General features: G+C 36.7%; 3 protein-coding genes across 4 annotated transcripts; 2 read left to right on the top strand and 1 right to left on the bottom strand.

Annotated features, from left to right (window-relative positions):
- Positions 1-1,270: 1,270 nt before the first annotated feature.
- LOC111789359 (peptide chain release factor PrfB1, chloroplastic) lies at positions 1,271-5,223 on the bottom strand. Of its 2 annotated transcripts, none has more exons than XM_023670108.1 (7): positions 5,025-5,223; positions 4,704-4,778; positions 3,820-4,040; positions 2,929-3,132; positions 2,550-2,765; positions 2,162-2,348; positions 1,271-1,751 (listed from the first exon to the last, which is right to left on the bottom strand). In XM_023670108.1, the coding sequence occupies exons 1-7, from the start codon at positions 5,170-5,172 to the stop codon at positions 1,447-1,449; spliced, it is 1,356 nt and encodes a 451-aa protein (XP_023525876.1). In that variant the 5' UTR covers positions 5,173-5,223; the 3' UTR covers positions 1,271-1,446. The 2 variants fall into 2 exon arrangements, with proteins under 2 accessions (XP_023525876.1, XP_023525877.1); XM_023670109.1 differs by having other exon boundaries at positions 4,704-4,775.
- A 1,149-nt stretch (positions 5,224-6,372) lies between these two features.
- LOC111787874 (probable galacturonosyltransferase 14) lies at positions 6,373-10,972 on the top strand. The gene is made up of 6 exons (XM_023667962.1): positions 6,373-7,038; positions 7,731-7,786; positions 7,909-8,064; positions 9,291-9,881; positions 10,132-10,434; positions 10,679-10,972. The coding sequence occupies exons 1-6, from the start codon at positions 6,825-6,827 to the stop codon at positions 10,961-10,963; spliced, it is 1,605 nt and encodes a 534-aa protein (XP_023523730.1). The 5' UTR covers positions 6,373-6,824; the 3' UTR covers positions 10,964-10,972.
- Positions 10,973-12,711: 1,739 nt separating this feature from the next.
- On the top strand, positions 12,712-17,980 carry LOC111787873 (chaperone protein ClpB3, chloroplastic). The gene is made up of 10 exons (XM_023667961.1): positions 12,712-13,168; positions 13,340-13,558; positions 13,718-13,955; positions 14,429-14,624; positions 14,967-15,021; positions 15,198-15,348; positions 15,505-15,813; positions 15,954-16,219; positions 16,440-17,366; positions 17,471-17,980. Exons 1-10 carry the CDS (start codon positions 12,944-12,946, stop codon positions 17,801-17,803), a joined length of 2,919 nt encoding a protein of 972 aa, XP_023523729.1. The 5' UTR covers positions 12,712-12,943; the 3' UTR covers positions 17,804-17,980.
- The last annotated feature ends 356 nt before the right edge of the window (positions 17,981-18,336 follow it).

Below are 18,336 nucleotides of genomic sequence, written 5' to 3'. Positions count from 1 at the left end.
CAAAATTAAAATATGTGAAAGTACAAATTTCAATATTAAAATAATGAAACCAAATAATTAATATTGAGATTTATGTATTATTTTAGAAACATTAATTTATAATTAATTTCATATTAAAATTTATCATTAATTTTATTTATTAAATTAAATAAACTATTGAATTAGAAATTAAACCAACCATTTAATTCTATTTTACCACTCATATAAAATTCGTTTTAAATATAATAAAGTGGATAAGGTATTCATTTAATATCCAGTTTATTTTATTATATTGAAAATAGATTCTATATAAGATAGAATCTATTTTTAATATTTACATATTCTTTATTTATTGCGTAAATATGTTATTAATTTCATGTTTTCTTTCCGAAGTTTCAATAAATTAAAAAAATTAAAATAGTTAACTTATTATTATTAAAAAATTAAAATAATTATAAATAATTAACTTCTAAACATATTATTGTATAAATTGATTTTTGGATAATAAAACTGGGATTGATTGTAGAGGATTAAAACCCCAAAGTAAAGATATTTTTCTAAAGGACAACCAAGGAATATAAGTTGGTGAAGGTGATCACAATTTCCAACCGTCCACGTGTCGTTGTGCAAGTTAATGACGTGGACAGAGGAGATATTCCAGTGCAATGCAAATGCAAAATTATTCAATAAATGCGCATAGATTAATAGGCCTATCATTTCGGCGCGTGGCTATCAAGGGCTATCTAGATCCTCACATATATCCGAAATGCAATAAAGATGAACCGAACTACTTATGAATGTAACCACAATTAGCATCACTACGATTAGGTTATCGAACATAGAGTCATGAGTGAATTACGAGTCGGACATAATTGCAAATCGAGCGAGCTCTCCTTGCATGCAATGATGTGGTGGTGAACCTCTCATTCTAATTTAGTGCTCTTAGAACTGTGCGGAAAGACTGCCCATCACAAAAATCTCATTCCCATTGTTAGATGAACACGACTCTCCACAATGGTATGATATTGTCGCGTGAGCTCTTCATGACTTTGTTTTGGGTTTCCCCAAAAGGGCTCGTATCAATGGAGAGAGTATTCTTTGTTTATAAACTCATGATCATTCTCTAAATTAACCGATGTGGGACTTTTATCATCCAACATCCATCATCATCCACAAAGATGGGAACACACGAACCCAAACAATCCTTGCTGAGAACTCGTTCGAGCACGCAGAGAAGGAATTAATCCGACGTTGGTTAGGATATACGAGAAACAAACAAAGACGGAAGTCAGACTAAAAAAAGCTTCAAAATCCATTTAGAATAGAGATTTCCCATGTCATTACAGCTATGAAAGGGTTTGCTTGCAATGAACTTTGCCTAATGCCCTTTGCCGCTTTCAATATATTACATAAGAACAGTTCACAAGACACCAATCAAAGCTAAGAATCACTAGTTTATGCAAGTTTTTAGTTAACCTCACCAGTAGCTAATGCCATACTGTATTTGTATTTCAGATAAGCTTTGATGAAGGGCTCCAATTCACCATCCATCACGGAGACAATGTCTGATGTCTCATGTCCTGTCCGAACATCTTTCACTAGCTTGTATGGATGAAACACATAGTTCCTTATTTGCTGACCCCACTCGGCCTTCACGGCGTCTCCACGTATTTGCTTGATTTCGGATGCACGTTGCTCCTCGGCTATGACTAACAGCTTGGCTTTCAACCGGCTTAACGCCTTGATCTTGTTTGCTAGCTGTGATCTTTCCTCTGTATTATAGTTGAGAAAAAGATGAAATGCCATTAATCCAGAGATTTGTTCATAACTTATCAAGAAATATACAAACGAATTTGAGAAGAAATGTTTGATTCAATCAAAACTTGTCACCAGCCAGGTTGAATTATTAAAACCATGCAACATGGAAAAGTCTGAAAGGTTTGTTTGTCAAATTAAAACATATATGGCCCACCCAGTATGAATGGTTCCAGGTTGCCTACATCAATCTTAAACAGAGAACTTCAAACATGCAGATTAAACTACTTAATCAATTGGAACTTAAAGTGAACGATTCTGCTATATGCGATGATCGAGGACACGGTCCTAGTAACCCTTACTAAGGGAACAGACATCAAGTTGATATGGTGCCATAAACAAGGACAGTTAAATTAGGACAGAAAACCTGTGCAGCGAACCGTGACGCCTGTGGGGATATGAGTGATGCGTACAGCCGTTTCGACCTTGTTAACATTTTGACCTCCTTTTCCGCCTGCCCTTGAAAAACTTATTTCCAGGTCCTCTTCTGGTATTTCAACATCCATGGACTCATCAGGAAGGAGAGGCATGACTTCCACACCAGAAAAGCTCGTCTGCATAGATCTTATATTAAAACGGATAGGCTAAAGGGTCACTTAGTTTCACATAAGTTAGAAGTCAGCGTAATAATGATTCTGGATTCTAATTTTCAGTTCACGAAAAATTTAAAGCATAATAGCGTTAGGTCCCTTCAATTGTTCATCTTTTCTTAGTATCTCCAAGCACCATTGATCTTCAGGTAGTGTTAAAATTACCTGTCGAAGTCCTTTAGAGTTAAACGGAGACTGTCGCACGATCCTGTGTGTTCCTTTCTCCCCGGATATATATCCGTAAGCATAACGACCTTCAATTTCAATTGTAGCTGATTTTATTCCGGCTTCCTCCCCAGCAGATTTCTCAACTACTCTTGTTTTGTATCTTTGCTTCTCTCCCCATCTCACATACATTCTCAGAAGCATGTCAGCCCAATCCTGCACTGGAGATTATCAAAAATTTAATATGGGGAAGGAATAAATTTGGTGAAAACGTTGTAGTTTAAAATGGAAGACCAGAATATAATTCTTAGAAGCCGTTTAGAAGACAACCAAAAAATACTTTGAAAACAGTTGCCAAGATGAGCAATTAACTACTTACCTGTGCATCAGTACCCCCAGCTCCAGCCGAGATCGTGATGACAGCACCTTCTTTGTCATACGGACCCGAAAGAAGTTGAGTTAATTCAAATTGATCCAATGCCTTGTTTAGGTCTTTAATGATACTAGCAGCCTCTTCAAGAAGGCCAGTATCTACAGAGTCCATCTCTTCAGTCAGTTTAACTATCGTTTCTGCTTCTTCAACCTGAATCAATCATAATACAGCCCACATCTGAGGTGATGATTTCATTCACTTTTCAAAAGCTTGGTCATGCTATTGACCCAATGTTAAGGCTTAGTTTTAGTTTAATTTTCGTCAAATAGATTATTTCCAAGCATTACTATGACCATACGTAGAACATTGGGGCCTTAAGATCTAATATTGCAATTCCAATTGATATACAGAGTAAGCCATAGCGACGATAGACTTGGGCGAACCTTGATTTTAAGACAGCCCTCCAACAAACACTTGCATTTATGATTGCAAACGAATGATATTGAAGTTGATCTTCATTTTATCTGTAAGCACATGCAAGTGATGCCTACATGACATTAAAGATTTTTTGTTTTTCTGGATGAATACATCAATTTAAGATTCGAGAACAAGTAGAAGATATCTTCAAAAAATATTTAAATGGGGTAAGATAATAGGTTACATCTGTAGCAAGTTAAGCATGATTAACATATTTGCTTTAACTCGAGGGGAGTGATACGTGTATACTATTATGTATATTGACGTAGATATCTTAGATCCAAGACTTTATTAATCATTTGTTCTTCATCTAAAATTTACCCTCTTTCAGTTTCGGGCACCCGTATACGTCTTTATATGTGACTTTATCCAACGAATTAGAGTATTCCTAAAAATCAGATTGCATGCTCTATACATTACCTGTGTTTTGAAGTCAGTAAGCATCTTTATTTTATCTTTCACGTCAGTTAGGGCCATGAGAACTTGTTGAGCTTTAGATCTGTCATCCCAGAAAGAGTTCTCGGCTGCCTTCGACTCCAAATCTGCAACTTCTTGATCCAACTGTAACAAACCAGCAGAGTTTCTTATCTCTTCCACACGCTCGGAGGCTGTTTCCACTTCTTTCCTTAAGGAGTAAAAATCTGCCAGCAACAACAAGCATGCGTTATATCATTTCCATTGTGTAGCAAACACCACGGAATCGAAAAAGGATAAACGGGAACTAGATGCATCCAGTAATGCAATCGACGCAAAAATCAAAATTTGGGACAATAAACAGCTTGTTGGGTCTTAAAAATAGTATCAGTAAATATTTTAAGGATGTTATTTAGTAGTTGCCGGCTTACCAGAACAAAAAATAATAAAAAGGCTTAAGAAATTTGTCATTCAAGTGAAGATTCATATGGCAGACATTGACCACATTTGATGAATGTAATACAACTGGTAAGTCACTTATTCTTATGCACCCTACCAAGATGCACCAATCATTCAAGAAACCACTGGCGCCTCATAGTGACCAAATTTTAATGCTCGTAGAAATCTGAAGATTGAAGTCAAAATATGACACAGATATTTATTTGATCAATTGGCCACTAAGAACAACTACAATATATCAGTTTATGAACGCTTGAATCATTGAAAGAAGTAAAAAAGCGCATTATATCATATTAATGAAGCTATTATCATCTTCCACGACCTTAGCTGAACCAAGAATAACTGAAAACCATGAACACAACACAGGAAGTTCAATAATTAGAACAGAACATCAAAAACACAGTATTTTCAATCTAAGAAAAGTAACATACCTTGCATCGCCCATTCTTGCGTATCAGAATCGACCTCCTCGCCCACCGGGCTCTCGGGCGTCGCAAATGGAACTGCTGGAAGAAACCAATAAGTTACAGAAACTAGAATTCGTTGCCAATACAAGGAACCTCAACAATTTGTAAGAAGATAAACGAGACCAAAAGCATACGAGGCGATCCAGAATAACCAGAATCAATTCAATGAAGAAAAAAAAAAACATTAAAACAGAACTTGAATTCATTATGATAACGAGAAAGCACGACAAATTGAAAGAAATTGGGAATGAGATTAAAGGGGAGGAAAATTTCGAATCGACTCACCGAGAGAAGAACGAGAGTGAATAGAGAGAGAAGAGCGAAAGCGCGAAAGCGGAAATTGTAGCTCGCTCGAAGATCTAGTGGTTTGAAGTCTGGGAAGTGGGAAAACGGGGGAGGTGCAGAGCCACAATGGCCGCTGAACAACGTCCATGGCTTCCTCTTCGTTTCACTTCTGCACAAACTCCTTCAGTCGATTACCCATACAATTTGGAGATAAACCCCGCCTAGTCCACGTCATCAGGTCTTGTCTCTCTCTCTTTCATTTCTACCCTATTTTTTTAAATGCTCTAAAAACTCAAAAAATATTATTGTTATTAATTTAACTTAAAAATACCTTTTTTACTAATATCATTTTAGTTTTTAAAAAATTCAAAAATTCAAATTATGTTTTTTTTAATACTCCTCAAAATTTTAAAAATAACAATAACCGCTTTTATTTTCTTAAAAAATTATTATTGTCAATATATGAACAAAAACTGTCTATCAACCTTTCATACTCATTTTTGTACCAGGATGTAGAATATAAGTTTCCAAACAATTAATTAAAAAAAAAACCAAAAAAATTACGTGTCGTTTAACTAGAAATGTTCTTAAGACTCGAAAATACGACCAGTATGAACTGCCCAACCTAAACCATTAAGGTTTGATTGGGTTATATATATATATATTTTTTATTTTGGGTTGAATTGAACTTCTGGAAAATAAAAAACTCGAGTTAATTCACTGGTTGACTTTTTTTTAATCGGGTCAACTCGACTAACCAAACAAATGGGGTTCTAGCCCAATCTAACCCAATACAACTTTTAAGATAATTATGAAAATTAAGAATATTTGTGTTTGTAACCGAAATTAGTAATGTATTGTGACTTGTGAATATTTGATAGTTACTAATAGAACATGTATGGTAAATAAGTAGTTTTTTTTTTTAAAGTAAGTAAAAAGAACCACCCGACAACCCTCTCGGGTCCAACAAATTCCTCCTCCAACCTAGCCCGACCGGGATACATCCCTACCGGTTGAGTCGAACCGTAATAAAATCAACAAAAATATATATTTTTTAAAATGGAAACAAAGACATAAAAAAGATTTAAATATTTAATTAAATGTAAGACACAAATGAATTGCAGTAAAAAAATAAGGTCCAAATTTACCGTCCCCCATGTTTTGCTCTCTACCAAGGCCTAAAAAACGTGAGGGGTCAAACTTTTATCCCCACGATTTTCTCTCTCTAGAAATCAACGCGGTTTTAATTTGACTAAAAAAAAAAAGAACTATTTATAACCATTTATTTATTTCCTTTTATTTTGTTTTTTTTATAATAATTTTAATGTTGAGAAAGAAATTAGATCCAATGGGGAAGCGTTTTTCAATCTTTTGGAAACTAAAATTACTCCAAATCCACCGTAACACCAACCAGGAATTCTCTCTCTCTAAACTTCCAACCTTCTGATCCGCAGGAGGGAAATTGCTCGGCTGTAAGAAGCTCTCACCCTTCATACTCCGATTTGGAATTCTCGATCGAGTATTTTTTGCGAAACGCATTGGATTTGTTGGTGTTGTACTGGACGCCGTGGATTGGAGGGAAATCTTGAGGGATTTTTGGTTTTTTTTTTGGTTTTTGTGAAGTCGTCTTGATCTCAATCTGGAAGTCATTGTCGGCAGGGGATTGGTTGATGCGAGTTTAGATTTCATGGTGGCGTTTGACCGCCATGGATGGTGGGGAGGCTGTGCTAGGGTTGTTGTTTTTGTTGTTGTTGAGTTGTCGTGGCCAACGATTACTATCTGAAGGAAGCTGCATAGAGGATGATGCAGCTTCACTTCTCGCCTAGCATGAGAAGCATCACGATCTCGACCAATAATGGCTTTATTGATTTCATGAAGATCAAGGTTGCAGCTCGCCATATCTCTTACCGAACCATTTTCCACACCTTCCTCCTCCTCGCATTTCTCTTGCCTTTTGTCTTTATCCTCACTGCCGTCGTTACCCTCGAAGGCGTCAATAAGTGCTCCTCGTTTGGTACTCTACTTCTCTATTTCATTACGTTCTTGATCCTTTTTAAAACAAAATTTATACATTCTTCTGGTTTATTTGTATTCGAATCTATGATTCAGATCTTAATGAAAGATTATCGATGCTTCTTCAAGCCTACGTGATTTGTTTATGTGATTAGGGATTTGATTTTTCCATTTCGGCAGATTTGTGATAGCTCTTCGTTTTCCGTATGGTTTTGTTTGTGAAAACATCCAGAGAACGCATTTCTAGACGTTTTTTAGTCTCAAGATCAAGACTATAATAGATATAAGTGTATTTGAAATCATGTCATCCTAGTTTCTTTTTCTTAATTTTCAATCGTTTTTCTTTTCCTGGATGCAAATGTACAACAATGCGCTGGAAAATCTTCATTTCCTTGATCTAGTTCGAAGCTCGATGGAAACTCAATTTAGGCATTCATGGAACTTTTTTTTGGTTCCTAAACAAACACTTACAATCACTTTTTCTTCTTATAGCTGAAAATCTCGTTATTCTTTGTACATCTGGTCTACGGATGGTCTTGTGATTATTCTCATTTTCAATTGATAATTTTTAACTCTTAATGCTTCGTCTTTGGTAGCTGGCTTCTCCTGTCCACCATCAATACTTAGTTTTTTTTTTTCTTCATAAGATTGTTTGTGGATTCATATTAATGTTTTTCTTTCCTCTGTTTTCAGATTGTTTAGGCAGGCGGTTAGGACCACGACTTCTTGGTAGGGTTGACGGTTCAGGGGTAAATAATTCATTTCATAATTGAATACAACAAATGTTTTGAATTTTATGTATGCTTCAGTCGGTTTTGTATGTTATTAACTTGAGATCTTTCCTCTTGGTCATGGTTAAATGTTGATCCAGAGACTTGTCAGTGACTTTTACAAGATTCTCAATCAAGTTAAAACTGAAGAACTACCCGATGGGCTAAAGCTGCCAGATTCTTTCACTGAATTAGTTTCAGAAATGCAGAGTAACCAATATGATACAAAGACCTTTGCTATAATGTTAAAGGCAATGGTATGTATTGTGCTACAAATTCATATGCATATCGTAGGAAAAAGTTTTTTGTTACTTTTTTTGCCCTCGTTATGTTCTTTTTCTGCTGTAAATTTACTGTTATCCTATGAAACTATTACAACATTTCTATTTATTTAGGGTGGGCAACAGAGTAGAATGCTTTTCTCTTCCTCAGTTTAGATCCATGAATAATATTGTTAACCTTTATAAATGATGTAATTGGAATGTCAAAACCTGATAAGTGGTAGCTTTTTCTGCTGTTGGACATGGTTCCATGAATTTTTTCTTTAACGTGGATAGGATCAGTCTAATGCATCCCTGTTGAAGTAACTTCTTTATGAAGCATTTGTTTTTATAATATGATTGTAACCCTTGTCCATTTTTTAAGTGAAAATAAAATTTTATTTTTGTCTCTCTTACCTTGTTTAAATCTTTTTTTTTTTTGTACATATATGATCTGTCAGCATCACTCTAATGTGTATTTCATGCCTGAAATTGGAAATTTTTGTATAGGCAATGTCTTCACAAGACCATTTGTACATCCGTTCTCATTCACTAGATAATTCTCTTTCTTGTTTCCTCCAGCTAACTTCTTTTCCACAATGCTATGTAAACTCACATTTTTGTAATGAATGTTGTAGAACTTTGATTGCTTTGACTTTTGTTCCCGACTTCTCTTTCCTGGAGTGATGAGTGCTCATGTTTTATCTAGTTTTTGTTCTTTCTATGCATATATTTGATTCAATAGAGGTCCTTCCTGATTTCTTCTGAAAAAGAGAAAAATAGGAATAAAAAACTGCTTTGTCCTTCACATGCAGCTTAAAAAAAATTTCGGGGCAAGAAACAAACTTTTCATTTGGAAATATAAGGGCCATACAAACTCATGGAACTAAGTACTAAACAATAAGTTTAAGCTTGGTGTCATTTGACGAGTGTCGCATTTTTTAACTCATTCTTTTGTAATTTATCTATGATTATCCTCTTATGTTCTAATTCTCTAGTTATTCATGCTTTATTCCCATTATTTTAATTTCAATAACTGTTAAGATTTTTAAAAAATTATCGTCCGTTTAATGGGTAAGGTTCTAAATTTTCTATTGGAAGTTGCCAATAAGTTCGAACATCGTCTTATTTTTTGTTTTGGATATATTTCAGCTTCAGATTTCTGATTGAAACTGCAAACAAGGTGCTGCTTATCTAATATAATGCCTTTTTGTTCTGCGTAGATGGAGAAATTTGAAAAGGACATTAGAGAATCTAAGTTTGCAGAGTTGATGCACAAGCACTTTGCTGCTAGTTCCATTCCAAAAGGCATCCACTGCCTATCTCTTCGTTTAACCGATGAATATTCATCAAATGCTCATGCACGTAAACAATTGCCTTCTCCAGAGTTACTTCCTTTACTCTCGGATAACTCATATCACCATTTTATTTTGTCAACCGACAACATTTTGGCCGCTTCTGTTGTTGTCAATTCTGCTGTGCGGTCTTCTCTCAGACCTGAAAAGATAGTATTTCATGTCATTACTGACAAGAAAACTTATTCTGGTATGCACTCATGGTTTGCGCTAAATTCTATTGCACCTGCAATTGTTGAAGTTAAAGGCGTGCATCAGTTTGACTGGTTAACAAGAGAAAACATCCCAGTGCTTGAAGCTGTAGAAAACCAGAATGGGATAAGAAGTTACTACCATGGGAACCACATTGTTGGTGCGAATCTCAGTGATACAACTCCACGGATATTTGCTTCAAAATTGCAGGCTAGAAGTCCAAAATATATATCCTTGCTAAACCATCTTCGCATTTATTTACCAGAGGTAATAAGCTACACCCTAGTTTTGTTATGCCACGAAGATTAGTAATCTCTACCATGAATTTGTTCAACTGACAATTAGTTCTCTCTTCTTTTTCCCCATATAAACAATTAAAATCTGTAGCTGTGAATTGAAAAGGAATGCAAAACATGTTTAGGTTATATTATAGAAGTCCAGATAATATTATTTGCCTGCAATATGTAACTTTCATGTTTGAGGCTTAATTACTTTACATTCCCTGTAAATTGCACAGCTCTTTCCAAACCTGGACAAGGTGGTCTTCTTAGATGATGATGTTGTGGTTCAGCGTGATTTGTCTCCCCTATGGGATATTGACCTTGAAGGAAAGGTAAATGGAGCTGTGGAAACTTGTAATGGTGATGATGAGTGGGTAATGTCAAAGCGGTTCCGCAACTACTTTAATTTCTCCCATCCAATTATAGAAAGGCATTTAAATCCTGATGAATGTGCCTGGGCCTATGGGATGAATGTCTTTGATCTTCATGCTTGGAGAAGGACAAATATAAGGGAACTTTACCACTCATGGCTGAGAAAGGTAAGTAATACATTGCCTTTCTTTTATGGAAGCAGTTTTCTTTTGTATGAAATCATCCTGTCACCCTCATTCACTTTTGGCTTCAATCTTCTGGACTAATTTTAATTTTTATATCGACTTAAGTGAGTGATGAAATGCAGTTTCTTTTATAGATTAGTTCTTCTCTTCGCAGTATGAGTATAATTATAACGAATAAGGATGCATCTTATCCCATTTGTTTTGATGGTTGAGTTTTCTATTACAGAATCTGAGGTCAAACCTGACAATGTGGAAGCTGGGTACCCTACCCCCTGCTTTGATTGCTTTTAGAGGTCAAGTTCATCCAATTGATCCTTCATGGCACATGCTTGGCTTGGGCTATCAGGAACGGACGGATATCGAAAATGTGAAGAATGCAGCAGTTATCCACTACAATGGGCAACTGAAGCCATGGTTGGAAATCGGGTTCGAGCATCTCCGTCCCTTCTGGACCAAGTATGTCAATTACTCCAATGATTTTATAAGAAACTGTCACATTGTGGAATCATAGACAATTGTCNAAAACAAAAAAAAAAAAAAAAAAAGGTGATGAAAGAAAGATTTGGAGGGGGTCTGAACAAAACATTTTAAAAGCTCAGCAGAAGAAGGCAATTCTCCTTGTTCAGAACTTGCCACCAATTGTTTTTACTACTATGGAGCGGTAACGATGATGGGCACTCGTCTCACATCAGATTCATTCTTTCAGTTTGTAGCAATAGAAATTCTTCCTTTTTTTGTTTTTAAATATTTTTTGGATTGCAAAAAGGGTACTGTTGTTCGATGTTCCTGCAGGGGTTTGAGTTTAATTCTCCTGGTTATTACAACTAAGTGGAATAGAGCAGAGGATATGAAATAGGTATTGATTGATGCCATTATAGGTGCACAGAAGGCCTAGGACAGACAGCCCTACAGACAACATTTTTCCCGCCAGTTGCTTTTAATTTCTGCCATTCATCTGAGATTATTACCCCATGATATAGCCATTTTTTAGAAGTAGGTTTATGGACAATATTTGCTCCTACAGCTCCCATTCAATTGGGTTTTTCTTTTCCCTTTTCTTCTTTTTTAGGTTCATATCTCTATTCGTTTTGTAATATTCACGATATACATTCCAAAATATGTGCAGAAAATTCATTTTTCCCCTCTTCTTTTGAGACTCATTATAAGTCCTATAATTTCTCATGTTTGTTCTTCTATTTTACTCCTTTGTATTTTATTGCTTTTCTTTTATCTCATGGTGTCATGTAGACATTGATTATTGACTTGCACTATTCTTATAGAGGTAACCATTAATAATTATAATTGTTTAGTTTTGTGTAATTAAAAGAGTGAATTTATGAATTAGTGTTGGATCCAAAGTTAGTGTTAAATAATCTAATTAACATCAAGGTTTGTTAGTTAATTTAATTTTTAATTTTTTGGTTTTGAATTCTTACCCAAAACTTTTTAATAAATTTAAAGTAAGACTAAGAGCGATGACCCTTCCACTCAGCATTGTTGGATCACTAAAACCGACTTTCGTCCTTGCTTGACGAGTGGGTGGTCTTGCAATCAAGCTCCCTTCTGCCTTTGCACTTGAGGGCCAATCTTCATCTGAGGAAACCTTTGCACACCTCTGCTACCTTTTGGGAGGCTTACGCTCCATAGAAATTGTCTACCTGAGACTGTCCCTTGGCCTGTAGGTCCTGACACAGGTTAGAATTTTGAGGGCTCGGGCCCTCCGAAAGGGGACCTTCTTCGCCCTCCACCCAAGTTGTGTAGGAAAGGAAAGGCTCAAAGCCCCAATCCCAGATAACAGTGATATATATATAGTTAGTATTTTGAAAATATCATTATAACGTAGCTATAAAACAATAATAAAAGAACTTTATGTAAAAAATATTATTTATGAGGTAAATTTTCAAAAAAAGAAAAAAAAAATCAAGGCCTAATAATTAATGGTGATAATATTTATGGTTGAAAATTTACTTCGATTTTTTTATTAAAAAATTAAAGGTTTGAATTTATTCGGTTAAAAAGTTAAGAAAAGAAAAAGAAGAAAAAGAAAAAAAAAAAAAACAAATTGAGTTTTCAAAATTTGAAAGGACCAAAATTAAGCAACTAATTTCTATAATTTAATATTTTCAAAATTTGGGTTAAAAATTGCTAATAATATTTTCTTCCTCTCGAACCATATCCACATGGGTTTGCTTGCCACGTGGTGGTTTCTCAAAACCAAGGCCTATAATTTATTTTCTTGTTCAAAGCAACGCCGTGGCATTTTTCATTTCTAGGATCTTCAAATGCGTTTTCGCGAGGGTTCCCGAACAATCACCACCATTGCCCGACTCCTCCTCTTATACGCTTCTACTCCGACTCTCCACTTCGGTTAACAAGAACAATTCTCTCTAAATTCCATTTTCCAATACTCTCTTTCCGATTCTTTCTCTTCCACTTCCACTTCAATCCATTCCCCACTGAGTTTTCTCGCTGTTGAGGCTAATCTTTACCAATGGCTTCCACCACTGCGCCATTTTATTCACTTGGGATTCGTTTTCCTTCACATTCCTCCTCCGTTTCTTCTTCCACTAGAAACGCGCTCATTCTCAAGCCTCCGCTTCCCGTTTCCCTTACTGCGAAACCTAAATCGCGCTTGCTGTTGAATACCAATGGTGGGTGTCACAGATTTGGGAGGAATTCGAGGTTTGTTGTTCGCTGTGATGCCTCAAGTGGAAGGGTTAGTTCTTTTGTTTTCTTTGTTTGTTATTGCTATTACTCATTTCTTGAAGTTCGATTTGATTATCTGTGACTTCCTCTTGTGGTGTTTAAATGGTTTGAACTTGTACTGATATCTGAATTCGAGGATGTAGTTTATGCATTTTACTGATTTTGTTTAGTTTTACTTCAGATTACACAGCAAGAATTTACAGAAATGGCTTGGCAAGCTATTGTTTCTTCGCCAGAAATAGCAAAGGAAAACAAGCATCAAATTGTGGAGACTGAGCATCTGATGAAGACTCTATTGGAGCAGAAGAATGGGTTGGCTCGTCGGATATTTTCTAAGATTGGGGTTGACAATACCCGTCTTTTGGAGGCTACTGATCAATTCATCAAACGCCAACCTAAGGTAATTGCATCATGGAATCAAATTCTTATATGTGTATATGTATATTACTATTAGTCTTGGTCCTTTATGAACTTCTAACTTTTGGCTGTGAATTTTCACATGAATTTTAGTTGTTGTATCCTAAAATATGTTAAACGAGTCTCTATTATACTGCACTAGGTTCTTGGTGAGTCAGCTGGTTCAATGTTGGGACGTGACTTGGAAGCACTGATCCAGCGAGCCAGAGAATTCAAGAAAGAGTATGGGGACTCATTTGTGTCTGTGGAGCACTTGGTTCTTGGATTCGTTCAAGATCAACGTTTTGGGAAGCAATTGTTTAAGGATTTCCAAATATCATTGCCAACTTTGAAATCTGCAATCGAGTCCGTTAGGGGGCGCCAATCTGTTATTGACCAAGGTGACACCTTCTCTCTCTCTCTTTTAATGTATTTTGAATACTTTTATGTGGTCATGTTGCGGCACAAGTCAAATCTCTAGGCAATTTGTTGGACCTGATGTTTGATTTTGGTTGTGTTCTATCTACATGCAACTATGTAAACCAATCCTCAATAATGTGCCATAAGGAAAACATCTAAAAATTGGTTGATGATTCTAGCTTACTAAAGCAATCAGTGAAGGAAAATGGATGGAGATGAGGGACCTTTTGTCCCCCAGCAATTAACATACATTAGAGCTTGTAGAAAATTAAACCACCTTGGTGTGATTTTATTTTGGTTGAATACGTACTTGTTCCTTTTGTCTTGATTGAATGTATACAGTGGCAAATTCGATAATATATGCTTCTCTATATCCGTTTCTCATTCATAATTTCGGTAGCATGTGCAGTTTGAAGTGTGTATTCCATTTTTAAGTAATCGTGATCTCTTGCAGACCCTGAAGGCAAGTATGAATCTCTTGAAAAATATGGAAAAGATCTGACAGCATTGGCTAAAGCTGGGAAGCTTGACCCTGTCATTGGAAGAGATGATGAAATTAGAAGGTGCATTCAGATTCTATCTAGAAGAACAAAGAACAATCCTGTGCTTATTGGTGAACCTGGTGTTGGGAAAACGGCTATTTCTGAAGGGTAAGTGCAGTATTTGGCCCTTTACAGAATTCTTTTTAATAATTAAGGCACGGTAAGATCCGGGCTTAGTCCTTTGGGAATATTATCTGCATGAAGGCAACCACCGACTTGTTAGCATTGTTTTGATTTGTACTTGAGTATGGATCAAACGGGAAGACGTCAATACTGTCGAGAAGGCTAGACTTCTCATTTCCTGATTGATATCGAAATGGGAATTGTGCTGCTTTAATTTTCTCCGTAGAGAATTTTTGTTAGCGTATGCTTTTGCTTGGAAAGTGGTTTGGCTTATATTTTCATTTTCCTAACGACTTTAGTACTTATATATACTATTTTATTAAACAGGCTCGCTCAAAGAATTGTTCAAGGTGATGTACCTCAAGCTTTGATGAATAGGCGGGTATGCAAATGACTTCTTCCTGCTCTCTCTGTCTCTCTCACAAATTTCTCCTTGATAAAAGATGCTGGTGGCCCTTTCATGGTTGTGTGATTACTTCTGTTCCTCCATCCCCTTTTGGGAGGTGTTTTAGGATTCACAGTTTACCACAATCTTAATAACTTGCTCTTTTCTTGTAGTTAATATCACTTGACATGGGTGCTCTAATTGCTGGAGCAAAATATCGTGGAGAATTTGAGGATAGGCTCAAGGCTGTTCTGAAGGAAGTTACAGAATCAGATGGCCAGATTATCTTATTTATTGACGAAATTCACACTGTTGTTGGAGCAGGTAGCATATCCAATCTTAAATTTTGAAAACTGTAGCCTATTGTCACTGGTCACATGTTCTTGACGGTGGTTTCCCAATATGGTGGAAACTCTTGTTTGACTGATGAGCTGATGCATTGGTCTTTTACCTTAATAAGTTACTGGTGTGTCTCCACAGGTGCTACAAACGGTGCAATGGACGCTGGTAATCTATTGAAGCCTATGCTTGGTAGGGGTGAGCTTCGGTGTATCGGTGCCACAACATTGGATGAGTATCGAAAGTACATTGAAAAGGATCCAGCATTGGAGCGTCGGTTTCAGCAAGTTTATGTTGATCAGCCAAGTGTGGAAAATACCATTTCTATCCTCCGTGGGCTTCGTGAAAGATATGAGCTGCATCATGGAGTTCGCATATCTGACAGTGCTCTTGTAGAAGCTGCAATTCTTTCAGACCGTTATATTAGTGGACGATTTCTGCCTGACAAAGGTAAATATCATTGTGACGAATGGAATTCTTCGATGTGGTTGAAAATAGACATGCTTTATTGTGATGAAAAAGTTTTAGCGGGACGATTTTGGAATATGCATATCATGATGGTTGCTAATGGTAATCTTTTTGAAATACAGCCATTGACCTCGTTGATGAAGCTGCTGCTAAGCTGAAAATGGAAATTACTTCAAAACCTACTGCTCTTGATGAGATCAATAGAGCAGTACTGAAGCTCGAGATGGAGAGACTTTCTCTAACAAACGATACGGACAGAGCTTCTAGAGATAGGTTGAGTCGACTTGAAGCCGAGTTGTCTCTCCTAAAGGAGAAACAAGCCCAACTGACTGAGCAGTGGGAGCACGAAAAGTCGGTCATGACTCGCCTTCAGTCTATCAAAGAGGAGGTATGTTGGTGTTGGTCTTCCCTTTCTGTTATAGAAATCTTTTACACATTCATCCATTTAGTCTGTTGTGATGGTTGTTGGAAGAATATAACTTTTGATGTTTCAAGAGGTAATATAATCTGGCCTAAACTAGCCACAGTGGTAACATCCTGTAGAACTAGAGTAGAATTTTTCGGTTCAGATTATTATCTGCTCGGTAATTTTACATTCATTCTTGCAGATCGACCGGGTAAATGTGGAGATCCAGCAAGCTGAAAGGGAGTATGATCTTAACAGAGCGGCTGAATTGAAATATGGAAGCTTAAATTCCTTGCAGCGCCAGCTTGCAGATGCAGAGAAGGAATTAGATGAGTATATGAATTCTGGAAAGTCCATGTTGAGAGAAGAAGTGACCGGAAGTGATATTGCTGAAATTGTAAGCAAGTGGACTGGGATCCCTGTTTCTAAGCTTCAACAATCCGAGAGGGAGAAGCTTTTACATTTGGAGGAAGAACTTCATAAACGTGTCGTGGGTCAAGACCCAGCAGTTAAATCCGTTGCCGAAGCCATTCAAAGATCTCGGGCTGGTCTCTCTGATCCAAACCGTCCGATTGCTAGTTTCATGTTCATGGGTCCGACTGGTGTTGGAAAAACAGAACTAGCCAAGGCTCTTGCTTCTTATTTATTCAACACTGAAGAAGCCCTCGTGCGAATCGATATGAGCGAGTACATGGAGAAGCACGCAGTTTCAAGACTAATTGGAGCCCCACCTGGTTATGTAGGTTATGAGGAGGGCGGGCAGTTAACGGAGACTGTTCGCCGAAGGCCATATGCGGTTATTCTGTTCGATGAGATAGAGAAGGCTCATTCCGATGTGTTCAATGTGTTCCTTCAGATTCTGGACGATGGGCGAGTAACCGACTCGCAAGGACGAACTGTGAGCTTTACGAACACAGTTATCATCATGACTTCGAATGTGGGTTCACAATATATTCTCAATACTGAAGACGATACACAACCAAAGGAAACAGCATATGAAACCATAAAGCGACGAGTTCTGGAAGCTGCAAGATCAATCTTTCGTCCCGAGTTCATGAACAGAGTTGATGAATACATCGTTTTCCAACCTCTAGACCGCGATCAGCTCAACAGTATTGTTCGGTTACAGGTACCCTTTATTCCTCTTCGAATGATCAATACCCCTTTCGTAACGACTATCACGGATAGTCAAAATTCTCATGAATTAACCACACATTGTACTTTCACACACAGCTGCAACGGGTTCAAAAGAGAGTTGCAGACAAGAAGATGAAGATCGAGGTGAGCGAAGCAGCAATTCTACTTCTTGGAAGTCTCGGGTACGACCCGAACTACGGTGCTAGACCAGTGAAGCGCGTAATACAGCAGAACGTGGAGAACGAAATCGCAAAGGGCATATTGAGAGGAGAATTCAAGGAGGAAGACACAATTGTAATAGACACAGAGGTATCGGCATTCTCTAATGGCCAACTTCCACAGCAAAAGCTTGTTTTCAGAAGAGTGGAGAACAAAGGCGCAGACAATCCAAACGCAGATAGCATACAAGCCTCTGCTCAGATTGTATGAACCAAATGCCGCTTTGTATTTACACACTTTCTATGTAGGGAATATACATAGCAAGATTAATGTTTTTTTACCCTTTTTTTTTTTCACTCCCTATAAAGTTCACATAAGGTAATAATACCATGTAATTTGAGGCTGCTTTTTACCTTAGGCCTTATATTTAACTGTCCACGTTTAGTCTGTATGGTTATTATTATTATTATTATTATTTAAACCATTATTTTATTAAAAATTTTATATAGTAATTATAAGATTTTTATTTATTATTTTTTATTGAATTTTGAAAATAATTTTTTATAATGTAGATTTTTTATTTTTACTATTTAAGGAAAAATAAAGAAGAAAAGAAAGGGAAAAGAGATCACACATTGAGTGAGTCCATTAGCTTGTCGTTTTCGGAAAGTGACCATCCAATTACCAGAATGCCACGTAAGAAGGATAGAAATTTACATTTTCACAGCGTCCCAGCCATGGTTACACGTGGAGGTTTTTGATTGGTCGTTAAGTTTCCAATTGACTTAGCACTGTGGTTCTAA

This window comes from Cucurbita pepo, chromosome LG02 (assembly GCF_002806865.2).
Source record: "Cucurbita pepo subsp. pepo cultivar mu-cu-16 chromosome LG02, ASM280686v2, whole genome shotgun sequence".
NCBI lineage: Eukaryota > Viridiplantae > Streptophyta > Magnoliopsida > Cucurbitales > Cucurbitaceae > Cucurbita > Cucurbita pepo.
Note: the sequence above shows the minus strand (reverse complement) of the source record. Positions and strands in the feature narration are given on the sequence as shown.

Coding starts and splice junctions, on each gene's coding strand:
- LOC111789359 (XM_023670108.1), bottom strand. CDS start 5,172: ATGGACGTTGTTCAGCGGCCATTGTGGCTCTGCACCTCCCCCGTTTTC. Junction 2,766..2,928: donor CTGGGGGTACTGATGCACAG/GTAAGTAGTTAA, acceptor TCTCCAGTGCAG/GATTGGGCTGACATGCTTCT. Junction 1,752..2,161: donor CGTCACGGTTCGCTGCACAG/GTTTTCTGTCCT, acceptor ACTATAATACAG/AGGAAAGATCACAGCTAGCA.
- LOC111787874 (XM_023667962.1), top strand. CDS start 6,825: ATGATGCAGCTTCACTTCTCGCCTAGCATGAGAAGCATCACGATCTCG. Junction 7,787..7,908: donor GTAGGGTTGACGGTTCAGGG/GTAAATAATTCA, acceptor ATGTTGATCCAG/AGACTTGTCAGTGACTTTTA. Junction 8,065..9,290: donor CTATAATGTTAAAGGCAATG/GTATGTATTGTG, acceptor TGTTCTGCGTAG/ATGGAGAAATTTGAAAAGGA.
- LOC111787873 (XM_023667961.1), top strand. CDS start 12,944: ATGGCTTCCACCACTGCGCCATTTTATTCACTTGGGATTCGTTTTCCT. Junction 13,559..13,717: donor TCATCAAACGCCAACCTAAG/GTAATTGCATCA, acceptor ATACTGCACTAG/GTTCTTGGTGAGTCAGCTGG. Junction 15,022..15,197: donor AAGCTTTGATGAATAGGCGG/GTATGCAAATGA, acceptor CTTTTCTTGTAG/TTAATATCACTTGACATGGG.